This window comes from Corvus brachyrhynchos, unplaced genomic scaffold (assembly GCF_000691975.1).
Source record: "Corvus brachyrhynchos isolate BGI_N302 unplaced genomic scaffold, ASM69197v1 scaffold27, whole genome shotgun sequence".
Taxonomy (NCBI): domain Eukaryota; kingdom Metazoa; phylum Chordata; class Aves; order Passeriformes; family Corvidae; genus Corvus; species Corvus brachyrhynchos.
In genome coordinates, this window is record NW_008239139.1 from 3,081,374 (window position 1) to 3,101,782 (window position 20,409).

At 40.4% G+C, this 20,409-nt stretch overlaps 1 protein-coding gene across 1 annotated transcript in view; it reads right to left on the reverse strand.

Moving 5' to 3' along the window:
• Positions 1-20,409, reverse strand: part of DGKI (diacylglycerol kinase iota) — a 173,746-nt gene that overhangs the window by 37,206 nt on the left and 116,131 nt on the right. The window contains 2 exon segments of the mRNA XM_008638114.2: positions 2,660-2,685; positions 19,955-20,080. Of these exon segments, the coding sequence (XP_008636336.2) occupies positions 2,660-2,685; positions 19,955-20,080 (152 nt within the window).

Here is a 20,409-nt window from a genome sequence, read left to right on the forward strand (position 1 = left end):
AAAGAGTCGTTTAAAAAGCAAGAAGAGGATGATTAAAAAAAAAACCACAGAGAAATAGTAGAAGAAAAAGTGATGACTGAATATTAAAGCAGACAAAAAGATCAGGAATCAAGTGGGAGGTTAAAACAAAAGATTCAACACAACAGAGGAAGAGCTTTTTCTCAGTAATGATCAACTATCACATCAGAAAATCAGCACTAGAATGGTGTCCATAATAGGGAAGAGCAGCTGTAATATAGGACAGAATGTAGGTACAGTATTCTACAGTTGGATGTTTCCTCACTGTGTAGCCCAAAGCATTATTACCTTACTAAAAAAAAAAAAAGAGTGTTTAACATATTGAATAGGTACGCAGTTGAGTACTGACTATTAATGAACATGTAAGTCTCAAAACTGATTCCAAGATACATACTCCAAGAACAATATGCCAGGAGACATCTGCATAAACACTATAAAATTCAGAGATAAGTTTTCAGCTCTCTCCTGGAGCCTCTCTTTTTTGTTTAGGTAAGGGATTTGAGATCTAAGGCTAATTTGAGATGCCTCCACACATGCAGTCTCAGCAGACTGAGAACCTTCTAGGCTCTAAAGAGCTTATGCTGCAGCACTTTTATCACATTTTCTTCTTAGTACTGTGCCCATTTACCATGCTCTGTAGCTGGCATGGTGGGATAGAGGAAATCCAAGTACTGGACCCCTCTTTCTGAAAAGTCACTGGGGAATGGGAAATCTTTTGTGCTTGAGAGGAGCTCCTACTTACTTACATGGATGACAAACCTAGTTGGATACTCCATGGTCACGAAACTTCTAATAACTGGCACTATCATGTCACTAATTGGTCAAGGCCTTTCACTCTGCATTTCAGAAGAGCTTGCTTGTGAGAGAAAAGGAAGCAAGGAAGAAGAGGCTATTCAGAGATGTTGATCAAACCTGAAAAGCCAAACCGTGGCAGCAGATGGTAGATGGCAAACAGGAAGGTTTTGTGAAAAACTAGAATAGTATAAAAATAGTTGAAAGAAGGAAAGCATTCTGACAGCATGAAATACAAACCTTTAAAGATACACAAGGAAATGCATACACACCGTCTGTTGCTCCATTAATAGATGAAGATAAAGCAATAGAATAAATGCAAGGGAAATGAAAAAGCAAGAGCAGTCTATCACTAACAAGTTTATGCACTGAGATGCAGCTTGAATCCAGGTCCTGAAATAGTATATTAGACCCTAATGATTTCAAATCTCTTCTCAGAGATGGAGACATGAGGTATACTGTTAACTTCTCACAAGTGTCCTGTACTGCATGCTGGAAGCTGCAGTCATGGTAAAAAGCAGAGGAACTATTAAACAGGAAAACTCCATCTGGTTCACAAAATCAATGAGCTGTAAATCACAAAAATCTAATAGGGTGCACCAGGAAATTAAACCTGTATGCTTCTGCCAGTCTCATACTTTTATTTGTCATGGGATCCGCTGCTGCCAGACGCCAGGAATGGACTAGATAGGCCAGATAGATCTTTGGTCTTGCGTGTCTGTCCATTTTTATGGCTCTCTTTACAACTTTCTTTACTGAGAAAGAACTTGTCAAGGAGATGGAAGAGAATTTGTTGATGACAATACATTTGACATCCACTATACTAGACTAAAAAGCTCTTGGCTGGAGCCAAAGACAATGTAGGTTGATACCTAACTCGTCACTCCACACTCCAAGTGAACATAGTTCAGTGACACACTTCCAGACTCAGACCCACTTACAGCTCCATTTGCAACGGTCCTTACTATTCCCATGTGGACCTTTCTTAAGTAATACTTACGGTATTGGCCAGAAAATTTGCTGACTGTAGGACTGCATACAAACTGGATGCCAGAAGAAAATAGATATTTCTCTTTTGGACCAAAATAGTATTCCCAGTTCTGAGCCACATGATGGACTTCCTCCTCTCAGTCAGTCTCCCTTTTTTTTTGTTCCTTATTCCTTATGCAACTCTGGCAGTGCAATTACCACCCCTTCGCAGTGTGATTAAATTTAAGATGGACTTAAGTTTACCATGTTATTAAGCACCTTGTCACCACAAACTCCCTCTTTAGTCCATAGGAATCCTTCAAGTCTCCTTCAGGGCAACCATGTTGGCATAACCTGCAAGTCCTGCTACTCAAGCCATGAGACTTTTCCATGTAGAAGAGCCTAGCTGCACTAAATTCCATACTGTCCTACCAAAATGACTCTGTTGGTAACCCAAGATAATGTGTGTTCAAGCTTTTAAAGCACAATACACTCACCTCTCAGAAATAAAGATGCTGTACTATGAGAGTCATGAAAGATGTTCTCATCTTTACAAAAAACATGCATGATCCTTTCAGCCACACAATTTTCCATGGGTGAAGCTCTATACAGTTGGATGAATAAACTGTAAACTCTTGCAATAGTTCCATTTGATTAAGCAAGATTCATTTTACAAATGACTCAACTTCTGTCAGTCCCAATTAAACTAACTAAATGATCAAGCACTTAATGTCAAGGGGTGAACATAGTTTCATCAACATCAAAGTTTCATTTTTATAAAAACATTTTTCTCCACCACAACTGGGTTAAAACAGAGCTTACTCGTTAGTCTTTGGTCTCATTTTTAATATGCTGTTAGTATCTATAAAACAGATCTTACCTTGATCTTCTGAAGAAACCGGTGACCTGGAATAAAACAAAATGCAGTCAATCTTTGGTAAAAAAAGATCACAAATAAAGTTCAGTCTCAGTGTGGGGAATGGGATATGGAGTAATTTGAAGTCTTTTTCCTTATTCCTTAGAAGAGAGGACTGAGAGGCACCTGACAAAAAAAAAAAAAGAAAGAAAAAAGAAATAGAGAGAGCCGAACAGGCCATCTAGCAGCAGGTTCTGCAGGCCAGAGTGACCATATGGAGCCATGTTCATGAGGATTGATGCCAAGACTGTCTGTAGATACTTGGCAGAAACTCATCTGCTACTGTCACTGCCAGGAGAAAACCTCACAACTAGAGGTGGTCAAGGAAATTACATCTTGGCAGGAACTCAAGAGTCATTACAGTGGCCATTTTTTTTGCCACAAGTCAGTGTAGTGGTTAGCATAAAACAGTAGTTGTAATTAATAACAATTCACACCATCTTCACAGAAGTAATACAACAGATCAAAAAAAAGCATCTGGACAGATGTAGGTACAGAAAAAGTCAACATACCAGCAGCAACACAAGAGTTATAGGATACCCTAACCAGTGGGTTAGGACTCTGATAATACCCCAAGAGAGTGAAGGGTTATAAAACACATGTGACCTCTCAGTGTCCCTGTTGATAAAGAGGAGAACCTCAGTGATTCCAGGGATTTGTGTCCAGTTCCCATCACTAAGGATCACACTCCTTATGGTTTTGGTCACCACCCAGAACAAAGGAACATAAAGACACTGAAGTACTGGCCCTCCATTTTTCCCTTTTATGCAGAAGCGTGGCTTAGCAAAACTGAGGCTAACTGTACAGCTGAATCTGGGGTGTACCTTCATTATTTAGACCAGACTGACAGCACACAGTCCAGTGGACTGGGCCATTCCTCAGCACTTCCCAGCACAGATTTCAATTGCATATACAGTCTTCCCACCCAAGTAACAATGAGTTTGTCCCTGCAGTGAATGGGGCAACCCATGTTTCCTTTCCAAGATATATAATTTCAAAAAAATGTACAAAAATAACAAATTAGAAAAGATTTAAAAATGTTAGTGTTGCCAGCAAACAGATCAAAGCCAACATAAGAAAAGCAGCCGCAGAGGGGTGAAGGGAAAAGAAGGAACAAAGGGGAAAAGAGCACTTGTATATTTAACTGAGTCAGCAGGGGCTGAGGGCTGGAGGGGGGAAAAGAAGGGAAGGAACCCTGGGTTAGAGGAATAAAGGAGCTGAGGAAGGAGCCATGATCTCATTTCATAACAAGAGTTTGAAAATGAAGGTTGAGGGATTATAGAACAACAGAAGCAGATATGCAAATATGTAGATGCAAACAGGAAAAAATGAAAGAAAAGAAGGAAGCTTTCCTGCCAAAGTATGTAATTTTTCTTTTGCTGTAAAAAAGAGAGAGATTTGCAAATAAAGAGAGGAAAGAGTTAGAGCACAGCTGGAGCAATGGTCACTGTGAAAGGAAAAAATTTGATTGCCTAATTAGGATTCTGACTGCACAAGAAGCCAATGTGTCTGTATGGATCAGAATTAATTAATCCTCTACTCCCATTAAAGGCTCTGATTGCTGCTGTACATCCTAAGCCTGTATCCTGCTCTGCTGCCAGCCAGGCCAGCTCTGCCCTGACCATTCAGCCATGTGTGTGGAAATACAACAGGAATGCAGGTAACCCAGAGGATTTAGCAGGCAACACTAGAACTGTCCTGCTGCTTTGACCAGTTAGTTACAGACTTTTGTCCTTAACTCCTAGCAGAAACCCTTCTGAAGATCAAAATTCAACACACTGTATTTCCTACAAGGTTAAACAGTGCAGAATGGGTCATAAAAAGTGGTGCAAATTTTACATACTTGAAAATATTTTCACACGCAAGTGTCATGCCAGGTTCCTTAGCTCACGTATCCTGACTGCCCCCGCATTGGTAATGCAGTATTCCACTGCATCAGCAGAGCTTATTCCTTTGTTTTGTTTCTTAATTGCCCAGTCTCATCACCTTTCAGTTCTTTATTTGAAACAATAAAATAAACATTACAGATTATCCTACAATTTGGCGCTTCTTTATGCTTGGGAAAACAGATGTCGTTAGTTCCTTAAAGCATCAACAACAGAAGAGACACTATTACAATACCAATGTCTTCTCAATTAAAGCATTGATTGAAGGAAAGGATGAAAAACGTGTTTATGCATATTTTGTGTGCCTAAAATTAATATCTATTTTTTAACATATTACTGTCTTTTTGTTTTGTTGTATGTCTTGAATACAGTGCCTGTATGAAATTTAACATTACTACTGATGCTACTATGAGTGTTTTTATTTGAAAGGATCCATCAGGTAACTGTGTAGCCTGATATCCTGAGAAAATAAGGTTTATATAACCTTATTTATATCAGTTTCATCAGGTTTATATCAGTATCTTGACGTGTATATATGCACCTCTCTGTCTCATCCTTATAAACTCTGAGCTTGTTGGCTCACTTCATGTGTTGTTAACAGAGGAGTTAGAGAGTCAATTCCTGCTTTCACAAGGAAAAACAATAGCATAAGCTTAACTTTTCTGATGTAGTAGCAAAGGCACAAAGAAAGGGTTTGAATATCCCAGCCACAGGAAAAGCCTCAACGAGAGCTTCCACCATTGGAGATACCAAAGGATCAGCCGCAATAAACTGGGCTTTCTTTGTTCCACTACTGACACGAAGTATTTTGGCAAAGAGTAGGAGGACTTTCAGCATCCTCCTACAATTCCAGGCCATGCAATTTTAGCAAGGGGGAGGCTTTCCTAACTGCTCAAGTCCTGTCCTAACTACACCAAGGGGAGTCTTGCTTGTAGCTATGGTAGAAGGAAGTGAGACTGCAGAAACCTCCACACTAAACAGTGTTGGGCATTTTGTGCACTGACTCGTCCACCCCATGCCTTTGACAGGCTCTAAGGGAGGAAAGAGAGAAAGCCTAATGACCTGCTCTCAGCCACACACACTCACACCCCAGCCACCACATCTTTCTCTCAGGTCTGTAAGAAGTGTGAGAGATATGTTGTGGCAGCACTGGTCACCAGACAGGTGTCCCAAGAAGGGAGGATTCTCATCTGCTAACATCCACACAGGAACCATCTGTCTAGTGCCTGTCAGCTACCCTCCCAGTATGATCTTTGCTATGTGTTTTACTGTCATAAAGAAGCAAGTTATCATCTTCACAGCCTCCATGCCTTAAAAAAAATTAGACACAAGTCAGAGATACTTCAGGAAAACTAATATACTGTCAAGATCTGTGGTCTCACCTGGGTCAAAACACTTTGCCAAATGACATCTTGAAGAGATTTTCATTTGGTTAAACAAAACAGAAAGAATCTTCAGGAAAAGATTCAGGCACTGCAATATCCTGTTCTTGGCCATTTCAGAATGGAATAACTTTTTTCTTTACATATATATATACATACACACACATATCAACTGGGTTTTTCTTCTGGTTTTATCTTGGTGTAAAATTAACTTGTAGAAAGAAAGCATAACCATCTCCCCAAGAGAGTAAAGGCATGCCAGATTGTCTGTGACTGGCTACATTTCCAGAGTCACAAGATTCAATTAGCTCTTCTACTAACAATGATATTTATTTTCCCAAGCATAAATGAGACAGGGGAGCCTGATTTCACATATTTTCACCAAAGGCTTTAATCTGACTTTCCTCCTGCTCTGGTTTTACAGACAGCTATTGTTGTAGCAGATAGTTAAAGGAAAGACAAATATTTCTGTGATAGGGAAGAGGATCAGAAGGGAGGAGGAGGAGAAGTGTGTTATCAAGAAAGGTCTTATCAGCTCTGCTTTCCATGCTGTTCATAGCCCTCCTTTCTTATAGGTCCAGCAGCAGTGTTCTCCTGTTGCAGAGTGGCAAACTCAGCTCAGAGGGATAGCAGAATTTGCAAGCCTCAGCCTGCAAGGGGAAGCTGTGCAATGTCTGTTCCACCACCCCTTACGCAAGCAAAGCAATAACCTTTAGGCTTAACAGAAAATCCACAAGCATCTTCCAGAAATCAAGGTACACATATTTAGAAATGCATAAAAAGGCCATAAAAATGGTGTAAAAAAAGCCTGATCATAGATGCACTAGCTGCATCCAGCAAATTGGAATACTTACAATATTGAAGGCATGAGACCTGCCCACATAAAACCATGACAGGCCTCCAAGTTCACAGTCTGCTCCAAAGCTCACTGGAATTTTTCCACTCACAGGGTTTGGATGAACTGCTGCAAAAATCTAATCCTCAATATAGCCAAGGCAACCTTCAGTATCATACAAGCCTCTCTCAAACAGCCAAATAGACTATTTCCAAGTGAACTCTCCAATGTGCAAGCACTAGATTTGTTCAGCACTAGATGGGTGGAAGAAGGAATATTCATTTCTAAGGAGGGAAGTGCAGGGACTGTCACAATTTTGAGCCTAGTCAACTGAGACTTCGGAACCTAGAGATACAGCCAGCCTCCAGGAGATGAATTCTAACAAAATTTCAGCCAATGGGTACATTATTCATGAAGACAAAAGCCTCTGGAGAAACAAACTTGGAGCTAATGTAAAGCAGCTATTTTAATCAATAAACCTGCAGCAGAAACCATCTGCACCAGGCCTATTTAAAACCAGCCATTTAATATTTAAAGGCCAAATAACAATCTCTATGCAGCAATTCTACTGGGGTTTATGACCATTCCACTTTTTTCCTGCTTAAGGAATGTATTTCTTCACACTTTCTAATTCAGTCTGACAACAGCTGCCTGTGATGAGGGGAGAGGAAGAGTTGTCAAATTAAACCCATTCCTTCTCATTTTAAATGTACATCTCTTCAGAATCAAAAGTGGCATCCCTGTTTGGATTTATTCACATATCCTGATTGCAAATGAAGAAAATTTTTAGCACATCAAGTATTTTTTAAATATAGGTGAGGAAACCCTCTCATTCAGCAATTTATATCAATACCTCTGGGACTGTGAGTCCCCTGCAGTCCCAGCTGCAGACAGTGCATCATTTTACTGGTAGAAAGGCAGAACTGCTTGCTTTCCTGGTCCCTGACCAGATAATGCTCAGTCTGGGCATCACCATTTTCTGCCGTGGCACTTGATGAAAAATAAAAGTCTAAGAATTATTGAGACCTTCCCCATACTTTCACTTTGGCCCTATACATTCCCAGATCAGAGTGACCATCAGAGGCTGGAGAAGTACAGCAAGTTAGCAAGTTCAGCAAAGGCAAATTCAAAGTCTTGCACTTCAGGAGGAGTAAATCCATGCAACAAGACAGGCTGGGTTGTCTAACAGCTGAAAACAGCTTTTCAGAAAGGGTTCCTGATGTTAGCAGAGTACAAGTTGAACATCTGACAGCAGAGTTCCCTGAGACAGCAAGGGCTGATGACATGCTGAGCTGTATTTGCTAGAGCAGAGCCATAAAGTAGATGGAAGTGATTTTTGACTCTCTTCTCAGTGCTTGGAAGACTTCAGAACAAGACAGATGTTGACAAAGTGAACTGAGTTCCAGAAAGGGCTGCAGAGATGGCGTGGGCATAGGTGGAGAGGCTACGGAAGCTGAATTCGTTCAGTAAGAAGAGCAGGTTTGGGAAAAATCTAATTGCTGCCTTCAACTACTTAACAGGAAAGTATAGAGAAGACAGAGTCTGCATGAAGAAAGGAGAAGCAACAGTCACAAGCTGGCACATGGGAAATTCAGACGGGATGTTAGGGGAAAAAATTTTTACCATGTGGATGATCAAAGAGAAGAGCAGGCTGTGTAAAGAGATTGTTGAATCTCCAGTTTTGCAGATATTCAAAACTCATCTGGAAAAGGCTCTGAACTTCTTCTAGCTGGATCTGTTCTGAAGATTTGTATAAGATGAACTTCAGAGGTCCTTCCCAACCCATGTTTTTCTGCAATTCTTTAAATCTCTCTACAAAGCTTTCTGGGTTTACTACCGCATTTTTCCTGTCATTCTTTCCTCTCAAATATTTCTCACAGCCAATGTCCATACTGTCTCACACACATGGGAAAATGCTGGCCAGCAATGCTCCCTGAATCTAATTCCATTCAAATTATTTATTAGATTGCAGAAATCTGTTTGGACATGTCCTGTAGCCTGCAACAACAACCTAGAGAGAATATTCTTTCCTAATTCTGCTAAAGGAAAAGATCAGTATTCCTTCTAGCATCTCTGTAACTTCCTCCAGCAGTCTCAGTCTCTACCTGCAGAGCAATCAGGCTGTTCACATGCAGTCCAACATACAGGAATGTAATTGGTGCTTCTTAGGGAAACCAGGGCAGCTCAGATGTGTTCCTTGCTGGGTCACAGGCATGGCAGTGCCCCTTTTTATTGTCACGTATCTTTTTTCACTCCTGTCTAACTTTTTATCTCTTACCACTCCTCTGTCCACTGTGGAACGGTTTAATGAAAACGCAATGCAGCTATACCTGAAGCTGTACTGACACCCAGAGGAGCTGTCTGGGAATTGCTGCTTAAAAAGCAAATAGAAGATTTTATTACAAAATCAGATATAAACCCAAACGTGCCTAGTGTGAATTTTTAAAAAGGAGAAGAAGGATAGAGAAATGTTCTATGAATTCATCTTGAATAAGATAGTTCTACCTCAAAACATGACCTGAGCAAGCTGGCTTGGTATTTACTTGAAAAAGAAGGTATTTCCAAATGAGCAGCAGGATCACTGTAGGATGATCACAGTTTGTTTGGATTTGGTTTTTTGTTTTGTGCTTTTTTAAATACTTAGCCTTTCTTTTTATTATCATCACATAGCACCAAAATATCTCAGTAGAATTCAAGAAAATTATTTTGAAGAGGGCCTTATCCCAGCTTCTTTGAAATGCTATTCTTCCATTTCCAGATTCTAATTAAATCTTCCAAATCCTCACTGACCTACCTGACAATTTGCTGATGAATTTGGGAGTCAAAAGGCAAAGGAAAGGCAGTAGCTGATGTGGCTCTAACCCTAAAAGAAAGTGAGATCTAGGCACACCATGCAATGCCTTAGTGAAACAGCAAACTGAATGTCAAGGGACTGGATGTTGTTTGATTGTCAAGAAGACCTGGAACAGGAGCTGAAGTGGCTACATTTATGCACTTCCTTAGCATTCTACATGAAAATAAAAGTATATCTATTAGGTAACAAAACATCTGACTTTTCCTCAACAACAAATGAGTGCACTTCTACTTTTTCCAGGAAAAGATTAAAGCTGAGGTCACTTTGTTATGACTTTAACTTTTATTTAACCCAGAGAAAGAAATTGTTTTGCTAAGCACAATGCCATGACAGCCTCATTTTAAGCACCTCAGGTATAACCTAGTTCATAAGACACATCTCCACTTGGCCCTCAGGCTAGATGCAGGTGAAGCACATCAGCTGCTTAGTTTCTTGAGGCACTACCCAAATAATCTTAGGCCACTTTGAGTTTCTAAACAATCCAGAAACTACCCTAAATGGTGTGTTTGTTACAACAATGCAAACCAGTCACTTTTGAGAAACAGTATTTTGCTCCTAAAACACATGAATCCCTCAGAAAAAGATTCTTGCAATTGTTAAAAAATAAGTGGCCTGATTTTTAACGAGTGCTAAGCACTAAGAAACCCTCACTTTGCTGCCATCTTTTAAAAAATAATCTAAAAATTTAAAAATCACCTTAGTTAATATGCATAACACACAGATCCTAGGCAGAGCAGAACTACTGAGCCATTTAGACTCCTGCTATAGACTAATGGAGAGCAAAACTTCTAATGGGAATTTCAGATTTGGTTTTGTGCTGCACTTTTAGATGCCTGGCACAGAAACAGGAATCTAGGAGTCAGGGTTACACTGGCTCCTAGCCACCTCTGGCTCTCTGATTTCAGCTCTTGGCATAATTTAGCCAGGTCCATCTGTCCCTGCTTGCCCATGGGCATCAGCACTGCCAGGAACCTCAGCAAGGCTCTATGTTATGGCCCTGCTTCCCATGTACTTCCCTCCCATGCACACACCTCTGTGCCAGCACTGCTAAACACTCTCTCTGTCTCAGCTACCAAGACAAAGCTGTGGGTTTTAGTGCTCCTTCCCTAGTGCAGAGGAGCAGCAGGCAAGCAGGGACAATTTGAATGTTTTTAAGCTTTCAGAAGTTTCTCTGCTCACCCAAGTCCTTTGGCAGGCATGATAAAGAGGCACTGTACCTCCTACACCCTGACATATAAGCCCAGAGCCAGGGGACTCAGACACTCACCCTGGACATGGAAGGGAAAGGCCAGCTCCCTGCAGAGCAGCCATGCCAAGACACACAACTTGGGAAGCAATGAACTCTCCAAGCAGCCCCAGTGAAAAAATCTCACTTTTTGTTCCATGAGTTAAGTGAATGCTCACGTCAGAATGTCATTCCCAGCCTCACCCAAACACTAAACTTTGCAGGTCTAAAATATTCCATTGCAAACCTCAAAAGATGACCTATTTTCACACAACTATCCTTTGTCTTTAGCTTTTTGTTGCATGGTATTTTTGACATTTCCCAGTTTTCAGCCACAGTAGAAATACAAACATGAAGAATTTGAAGAATTATGTAAAGGTTTGGCTTTTTTGTGTCTAACACAGTCAATTTGGGCAAAGTAGTGCTTCTGTGTGATAGTTTAGAGCAGCTATTTTACCAAACTATATTTCTATTCTCTTTGAAAGCCTGTTAAACCAGAATGTAGGGATATGAACAGGAATATAAACACAGTCTGAATGCATATTATGAGATGTCCAAGTGTGAAAGCTTGAACACAGTATGTAGCCCAATGTGTGTGTAACACATGTACAAGACTGTGTTTCTTACCCAGGCTCTGAAGCTTGCTAGTTTTGGCTTTGATAAGACAGCTTGGTACTGAGTGAGAACACATTAAGAACCAGTCTCCTCTCCAAGCAGATGGCAGCTCCTTATGGCAGGGACAGAGCACATGGACACAGGCTTGCTATTCCTGTGCAGTGCTAAGAAAATTAGGACTGGCAGAATTAGGGTTTGGTTTTTGTTGTTGTGGTTGGTTTTTTTCTTACTTCAACTCTTATAAATGAGTAAGAAGTACACACAAATGCAGACACACATATCTAAAACTACAAGGTACACTACTTTTCTGACCTTGATTGGATTGTAAGTCTGCCATGCTGGAGAATATTCAACCTATATTTATAACAGTGCTTAAAGTATACCCAGAAGAATATATCTTTCTGCCAATCATCCTTTATCACCATAGGAAACCCATTCATCCCCTTTTCCAGTGCCTTTAATGTCACTGGAGACCACAGGTCTGCTGTTTCCACTCCACAAAGCTGGAGAGAGGGATAATGCACATTCTACAGTGGCATTGTCAGATCTACTTTTGCTACTCTTCTCCTGCTAGGTACAGTTACCACATGTCCAAAGCTTGCACGGAAAGCAGTAGGCCCTAAAAATTAAATTATCAAATGTCATTTGCTTTTACCCAGGCAAAAAGAAAACAAGATTATGAGAAGTTATTCTCTTGATACATTCCTGTCTTCTTTGCTGTAAAGCTGTTTCACTTCTCAGTGAAGATTCTGCTTTGCAAACCCAGGACTAAAAGTAGGTAAACAAGGATGGAAGCAAAGGTGGAAAAAAGAACACAGTTGTTAAAAAAAAAGAGAAAAGAGACTCTACTGCTTCAGTCTTGGCTATCAGCCAGAGAGTGGAAAGCAGATTAATATCTGTTAAGGTAAACCACTTAAAGAAAACCAAGGTACCCAGCTATCTGTTCTCTGACAACATCATTTTTTATCCTTTAAATGCACTCCAAAATAAAAACTTACATTCCATGAGGAAAACTTGGCTTTGCCCCTTTGTCTACTGGAAATATTCAGAAGCATTTTCAAGATAGGTGGTAATTGACTTTTTAACATTCAAGTAAGATGGTTCCTTTGTCAAGTGCATGTGCATTCTGTTGCTTGAAGTTGCCCCAAGGAGTAGAGGAGAGCTGGGCTGCTTGCATTTCCCTTTTGGAAAGTGGGATGCCAGTCAAGAAGCAAGATCTCTCTAAAGAAGCTGATTTATAGTCTCATCGTGTGTGGGAGTGTTTTGCATGTCACTGTCTGTCAAAATAATTTGTCAGCAGGGTGAATTTCCTCCGCTGTGCATCAGGTGTTGAGATGCCACAAAAGCCATTAAGAGGCAGCAGGCTGGTGAGAAAAGAGGAAGTTAAATCCCACCCAATCCACTCTGGGAAGCTAAATGCAGAATGATAAAATGTATTGGTAATAAGTACCGATGAGAAACAAAAACACTGTACAGGATACAGTACAGGATGTGCTCTATTTCTGCCATCTATCGAAGGGGCAGATGCCCAAACCCACTTCAGATGTGCCTATTGTTATTAAAACCCCTTAGTAACTGGGTGCCTCAGCAGCAAAGGCTGGAGACTTCATTCTTCACTCTTTGCATTTCATTCACATACATCAATATGGTCACAGACATGCAAATCTAAACCAAATTCTGATTTCTTCTTTTCCCAATTGTGGTTAACAAGAGCAGAAGCAAAAGCTGTATCTTAAAGCTCAGTATTACTGGGCTGGGGCTGACAGGATGATGTGTAAGTACCAATTACTAATGACTGTTGCAGAAAATTTTAAGTAAAACCCACGAATTTTCTACAGCCCAGTTCTCGGTAGATAAGGCCAGACTTGACAGTAGTGACATAGAAATTCTACTAATCAAAACAGAGGAAGAGATGATTAAATAAGGTTTTGCCTGTATGCAGTCACTTAAAGGTGACACCAGAAGTTGCTGAAAGTTTGTGTTGAATAGTTCCAGAACCATTTGATTCTTGTTGTTTGCAAAGGTCCCTCAGGTCCAATGGGTGCAATTACCACAAAGCCATGGCTCGTCCCCTGACCTGGCAGGGCTTGTATGTGGCAACACTTTCCCTCATCCTGCTTTTGTGCCTTCAGACATCAGAACTAAACGCCAGGATCTTTCCATGCCCAGAAGCATCCCTGAGATGGTACCATTCCAGCTGAAGTAGCACAAAGCCTCTTGAATCCTGAGCTAAGAGCAGCTGTTCTCATGTTTAACCCACTCAGGATAAACCAAGAGCGTATTTCATGCAGGCCAGTCTTTGCAAAGGTATTTTAGTATGAGCATTCCTCTCCATCCTCTCTTATTTTAACATTGATTTCCTCTCCCAACTCTGCCTTTCTTCTACAGTTGAGTCAAGGTGTTTCTACTAATCAGACACGGCCAGGAGTCCCTAAATAATTATTGCATTTTTCCCCACTGAAAATCTCCCAAAACAATGAACATGGCTAAGAACTTGATGTATATAGAGAGAAATTATATTCACAACAGAAACTTAAAATACATTACATTGTTTACCACACCTGTGCACTAGAGGAACAAAATTAACAGGTGCCATCCTTGTCAAAGAATTCTTCATACATGGGGGTAAGGGAAGATTTACAGCAGCAATTGAAGAAAGGTTTACCTAATGGTGGATAAATTGTAGCCTCTATCTGGGATGTGCATACAATTTTAAGTGTTGTGGCTGCATCATGCTGGCAAATGGTAAAAGCTTTAAAAATACAGGACTAGACCCCACACCAAAATTCATCACTTTTTTCACACTCAGTCTCACTTAGGGAACTTCCTTTCACTCCAAACCATTTCTTATTCATTTGCTGTATTCTTGTAATTTTTTCTTCTTTGCTTTCTTTGAAGTTCTTTCCCTATTTAATTCATGTTTACCTTCTTCTGAATAATTCTAGATCCTCTTTACAATACTTTCCATCTTCTTTGAGTCTACATCTTCCCTTCCACTGACAAGCCCTCCTTTTTGACATCACTTCCCTAGCGAGAGGCAGAGAGTTGCTTTAGGCAAATCTCTCATGCTCCACTTTCAGGTAGTGAGAGAGATGACTTACAAGCTATTTGTAAAAGTATCCAAGACAACAGAAGACAAAGAAAAGGGAGAGTTGAGCAAAAAACAGACACTTTCACTCTGTTATATTCTAGTCCTATTATAAGGACTACACAGGAGTGTACAATAAAGGTGATGGTGATTTATGCCTTCACTAAAATAAGATTTGCTTGAAAGCAATCAGTACCCATGGAGCTTCATCTGCAGAATGGAAAGTAATTCTTACAGGTGTACAAATACCTGATAAAGACACATGCACTTCACTCTTGCAGTGTAATTTTATAAATGCAGCTTGAACTAAATCCAAACCTGAAAATTAATTCAGATTTTGCTATCAAAAACAGTAGGGCAGACTACTCCACCTATTTAGGAGCTGATGTTGAGTTTTCCAATGCAATATTTTTTGGGAAAACCCTTGGATTTCTCAAGTCCTTACCAACCTTTGAAATTTTAAAGATTCACTGTCACTAGGCAGTTCTTGTTCTGATTATATTTTCTAAAGTTTCACTTAATGAGCATTCTTTCTCCTTTCTGCATGCAAACTTGTATCCCTGATGCTCTTCTCATCTTGTAATACACAAAGATTTCTCTTTAAAAAATACCCTAAACCACCTCATAACATCTGCAGTGTCACACTGATTTCCTGGGCAACGATCAGATTCTTGTGGCTGTTAAACACTTGGCATTTAGCCTTTTTCTTCTTCCCTCTGAGAAACTAGGCTATTACTGCTTCATAAAGCAATGCCTGGATGGTAAAACTAGCTAATTAATGTCTATTTAGTGGAAAGGGCTGCAGCCATCTTCCAGCACCTACAGGCGTTTTTTATTCCTCTCCCTGACAGGACCAGATGGCATCCTGGCCAACCTTCACCCACCCTTCATGAGCCATGAACTCAATTCCGAATCTGCAGCTAGCAGCTTGAGAAACACATTGCCATCACAGCCGGACAGATGCTAGAAAAGTGCTTGTTACTCCCCCAAATAGTGGGAAGATTAATGACTTCAATTAAATGATGTAGATTAAACCTCTACCGAGGTATAGGCACCCTTTCATCTTTGTATGCCGTTGGGGTTTTTATTTTATCAATTTTCCAGCCCCATCACATAACAAGGTGACAAACATAACTAAGAAGAGAAATATAAGGCCAACAACAAACACTTACAGCAAGCTGTGAGGTCTTCTGCATCTCACTGCACCATTTAATCATAAGATGAACCCACTCACATACAAAGGAAGAGTCCAGTTACCTGTTTCAGTGGAGTCAGACCAGAATATTTAATTTTTTTCAAGATCAAGCACCTCTAGTCCTAGTAAATTGTTTTCCCACTGTGTTTTTCTTTATTTTTTTCTGCACTGTTCACACTAACTGATGTTCCTATTCAACTACAATCTGCCCCAGCTCCTGGTTACTGTATCAAGACACTATTTCACATCCTGTCCAGTTCATCACAGATCAAAGAGCCATCAAAAAAGGAACAAAACATGAAATACCATTAATCAACAGCTACCTGAAAATAATGTGAAGCTCAGTTAATTGAAAACAAAAGCATAATTTTTCTCTCAGAAAGACCCCTGCCTCAGAACCATTATATTCACATTATGCTTTAACCAAATAGCTTGTGATCAAAAGCAACACCTAACATTATAATTATTTTTAGATCACATATTCTGTTCTCTGCTTTCAGTTATTGAAACACTATAAGGGATCATTCTACCTGCATACTTTGATTTTTAGCTACATTATTCATGTCAGAAATAATTACTTCATCTTAAAGAAGTTTTATATGTATGTATATATATATATGCATATACACATATTTAAGTGTGTTTATAGAGTGATGAAAGATGCACTCTAAGCATCCTGAAGCTATATGATGACCAGCTGTGGTTTAATCTGTTCCTAACACCTGAAGAGGTTCACTCACAACCCCTGTTTAGGAGAAAAGTGGCCACTGAGAAACCACTCAGTGAGTCAGCTATGACACTTTGTCTCATACCAAGTCTCCTGTCACTCGTCTGAGGCTACAGGATAATGCATTTTGAGCTGTGCAGTATTTCTGACTGGATATAAAGCATTGGATGCTGATGACTCTTAGAAGATCCATGAGAGCTCTATTTATAGGAGGAATTGTCCCCTCTGTTCTCTGCCATATTCCTGTCTAGGAATTTTGCTGAAATCCTTTTCTCAACTTTTAATTGAAAAATAATTTCTGAAGGGACAAATCTCTGCAAAGAACCTGTGAGCAACTTCAGCAGCCAAAATATAATAATGCTTTCTAAAGTACTTGTTTTTTTCTTTGAAGTGCCATGTTGGAGAGATTTTTTAGATTGCAAATTCAAACATCCAGAAGCTTGGAAATTTGGGATCTCACATCACTGAGCATCGTACTGCATCCCTGTCTCACTCAAATGTTACAACAACTTTTAGTCACATTGCCAGTCTCTATTTTCTCTACTAGACTCTTTCCTCAGTGTTTAAGTAGAAACCTGCTTGACATCCTCCTGTACAGGTAGTACACAGCCTCAAGATTTATTTCTCCCACACTGCCAAAACTGTGCACAGAAGGTAAAATGATTAATGTCCTGCTCAGCATCTCTGACAGTCTCCCCATAGTATCCAGGTTTCTCATGACCATGAAATTTACCCTCACTGTGCTCCTTTAAGGCGAGGTTGCAATATTATCTGTATTCTGCAGCTGGGAAAGCAGGCACAAGCTTTCCATTCATTTCAGTAATACAACCTGAGACAATGGAAAGCCTATTGCTTAGTTTCCAGCCCTCCACACACTTTCAAAATCTCCTTGTAATGGCCTCCCAGTAACCAAACCCACTTCACAGTGGACATGCATAGAATGAGGAGGCCATGGTGAACCAGCCACCTGAGAAAAGTTTGTTGTAAATCTTCACCATTCAGAAATTCTGTCACAGATTCTGAAAAGAGAAGCCAGTCCCACAGAGCATCATTCAACTGTCTTAACTGTAATAACACCTTGCTGCCTCCACTGCAGTCCCCTGACTCATTTACCATACACCTTCCACCTTGGTAGCACTTAAGGAAGTGTCTAAACATATTTCAGAACTTTCCCACTTGTGTAATAACCTGCATAAACCCAGAATTCTGTATTCTGGAGAGAATCAGCCACAGACCCTTCCCCCATGCCCCTAGTCTGCCTCACTCATCTCTTACCTACCAGTGTCCCATGCCCTCCTCCTTTTCATTATTCCCATTCTGACTCCCCAGACACCTGGTTATCCTCTGTGCCCTTAACAGCTCCCATCCTTTAACCCTGTTCCCCGAGTTCCTGCACATCCTCCCTTTTTGCTTCTACTCCTTTGACTCTTGCAACCTCTTTTCCTTGTTCCTTCATAGACCTTCTTCTGACCCATCTCCATTTGACCACGACTGCTGCATCCCTTTTCTCCTTGCTACTGGAGATCAGCTAACGAGCAGCACAGCCCCACTTCCCTCAGCTCTGTGGGCAGGTCTGCAACCCAAATTAAGCACAGAGAAGCATAACTCTTCCGTGAGCATGTACAGACAGAAACTTTTGAAAGCAAAGCTCTTGAATCTGAGGTGTCTCCAAAGTGCACAAACAACCTCATCAGCAGGGCAAATTCAGGGGTAATTTTCAAGACAGCAGAAGGCATCTCCCTGGTATTATGATGACATTTTACTAAATGTCAAGCTTCCAAAATTTCATTCCAATGAAGTTCATTCTACTACCAGCACTAACACATCTCAGGAAAGAACCACTGGATTTATTTATTTGAAAGAAGGTCATTTGAAGAAGCACATTTCCCACAAATCTTGTCTTCAGAAAGAACTGGCTTTTTTGTTAAAGTTTTTACTAAAAGGAAAAAAATCAATCATAGACTGAGTCTTAGCATGAAAAATTTCAGCCAAATCAATTAAAGTTTAGCGAAGCTGTAAAGAAAACAATTCCTTATAGTAGGCAGTGACAGGGACACTTTACTCTGAGCAATGCTACTGGCTTACCTTGTACTTAATAAATCTACCAAATGTAATTGTTACAGCAAAGCAAACATTTCCAGTCATGCTGGTGTAAACAAAATCATTCTTCTTATCAATTAGAAATTAGTCCACTTGTTCTCACGTCTCTTCACACTGCCTAAATCTGTCCAACTATCATTTTTCTCACAGCTTTGCCGGGTCCAGATTTTGGGCCCTGCCATTCCAGTCTGTGGAAAAATTAACCTGAATTCACCCTTCTTCACTTTGCAAAAAGTATCAAGAACTGATCCAGAATCCCTCAGGGGGAAAACCAGGTGATTGTCTCCTGGCAGTGCTACCTTGATCACCCTTTCTTGCCATGACACCTCCCCCTGACAGCAGTTTTCAGCTAGCTGAAAAGTTCCCAGTTGGTAGCCCCATGGCCATGCAGCCTGCCATCCACCCTGCACCTGCCCTGGAGCTGTAGGCTCTGCCTGCCCTGTACCTTGCAGCCCCCTCGACACACATCCTGACAGAAAAAAAACCTGAAAAAGGACCACATTGTCACTATTCCCAATTTTTCTATGCTGAAAATGGGTTTTAAAACCTACTATGCTGTACTATACTATACGGGTCTTAAAACCTACCCATAGGGTTCTTGATACAGTAGAACTAGAAACATAATTATACATTATATACTTGGGGGGTGGGGAGAATACAACCCCAAAACACAAACAACTTTCAAAGCCAGCCACAGAGTTCTGACAGGTGTTTCCCATCTAATCTTTGGTAGTGATCTACTGATGGTTTCGAAAATCTAAAGTGAAATAGCCAAAAAGGTGAGAACCACTTCTATAGGTAAGCAGAATAAGAGATATTTTTAAATAGATCTGAACATAGTAGATAGTACTAAGGCAGTAAAAATTTCTTTCATGGAGGAATAATCAGAAAGAAAACCACTGTACAGCCATCCTACAGGGTTCAAGATTATATGAAAGCCATTACCCACATCTTTGACAATAAGCAGCCGTTCTAGAGGTTTCTGCTTTGTCACATTGCATCAGAGCTGCCTTGAGGGTGAATGTTTTGACCGTTCACCTAACCAGTTGCCAAGATTTTCTTAGCTGGAAGTTCAGACATCCAAAATAAGTTATTTTCTTTCAAATACTTGGGTTTAGGTTTATTAAGAGGGCAGGGTGCCACAGAGAACGAAACAAAGGCAAGAACATAAAATAATGGATAAAGAAGAAGAACAGAAGGGAGAAGCATAAGAGAATTAGCAAAAGGTATTTGCAATTTCAGCACAATTTGTAACGTCAGGACAACTCATTAAGCTTAAAGGACACATTAGGAGCTGTCTGTGGTGACAGTGACAGTGCATCATCAAGCAGAGAAAGGCAGAGGGCTCTTACTGCAGCATATGTGTCTGGCTGGCGTCCTTCTGTTTGTCAGGTACCTCGTAGTGGGGAGAAATCTTGCCAAGGCCGCTGTCGCTCAGCATCCTCTTCCGAACCGCAGGGTTCCACCGATCCGATATTCTAAGGAGAGAAGAAGGAAGAGAAAGGCATTCACACCCCTTGTGAGCTCCACTTTGAAGCTGTCTTATGCTTATTGGGTCCCAGCATTTTTCAGCCCATGGCAAGTTAAAATTAATTCACTATGAGTACAAAACTGTTCCTAAAGATGAATAGACGTATTTCTGATCCATCAAGAGGATGATAAGAAACAGAGACACTTCATGATTGTTCTTAGACACAAAGGGCTTCAGGGCCTTACACAGTGGAATCTGACCATTCAGAGAAGAAATTTGTAACTCAATTGTTAGAGATTTAAGGCAGGATTTAGGGTTAGGTGGTGTGAGGTGGTT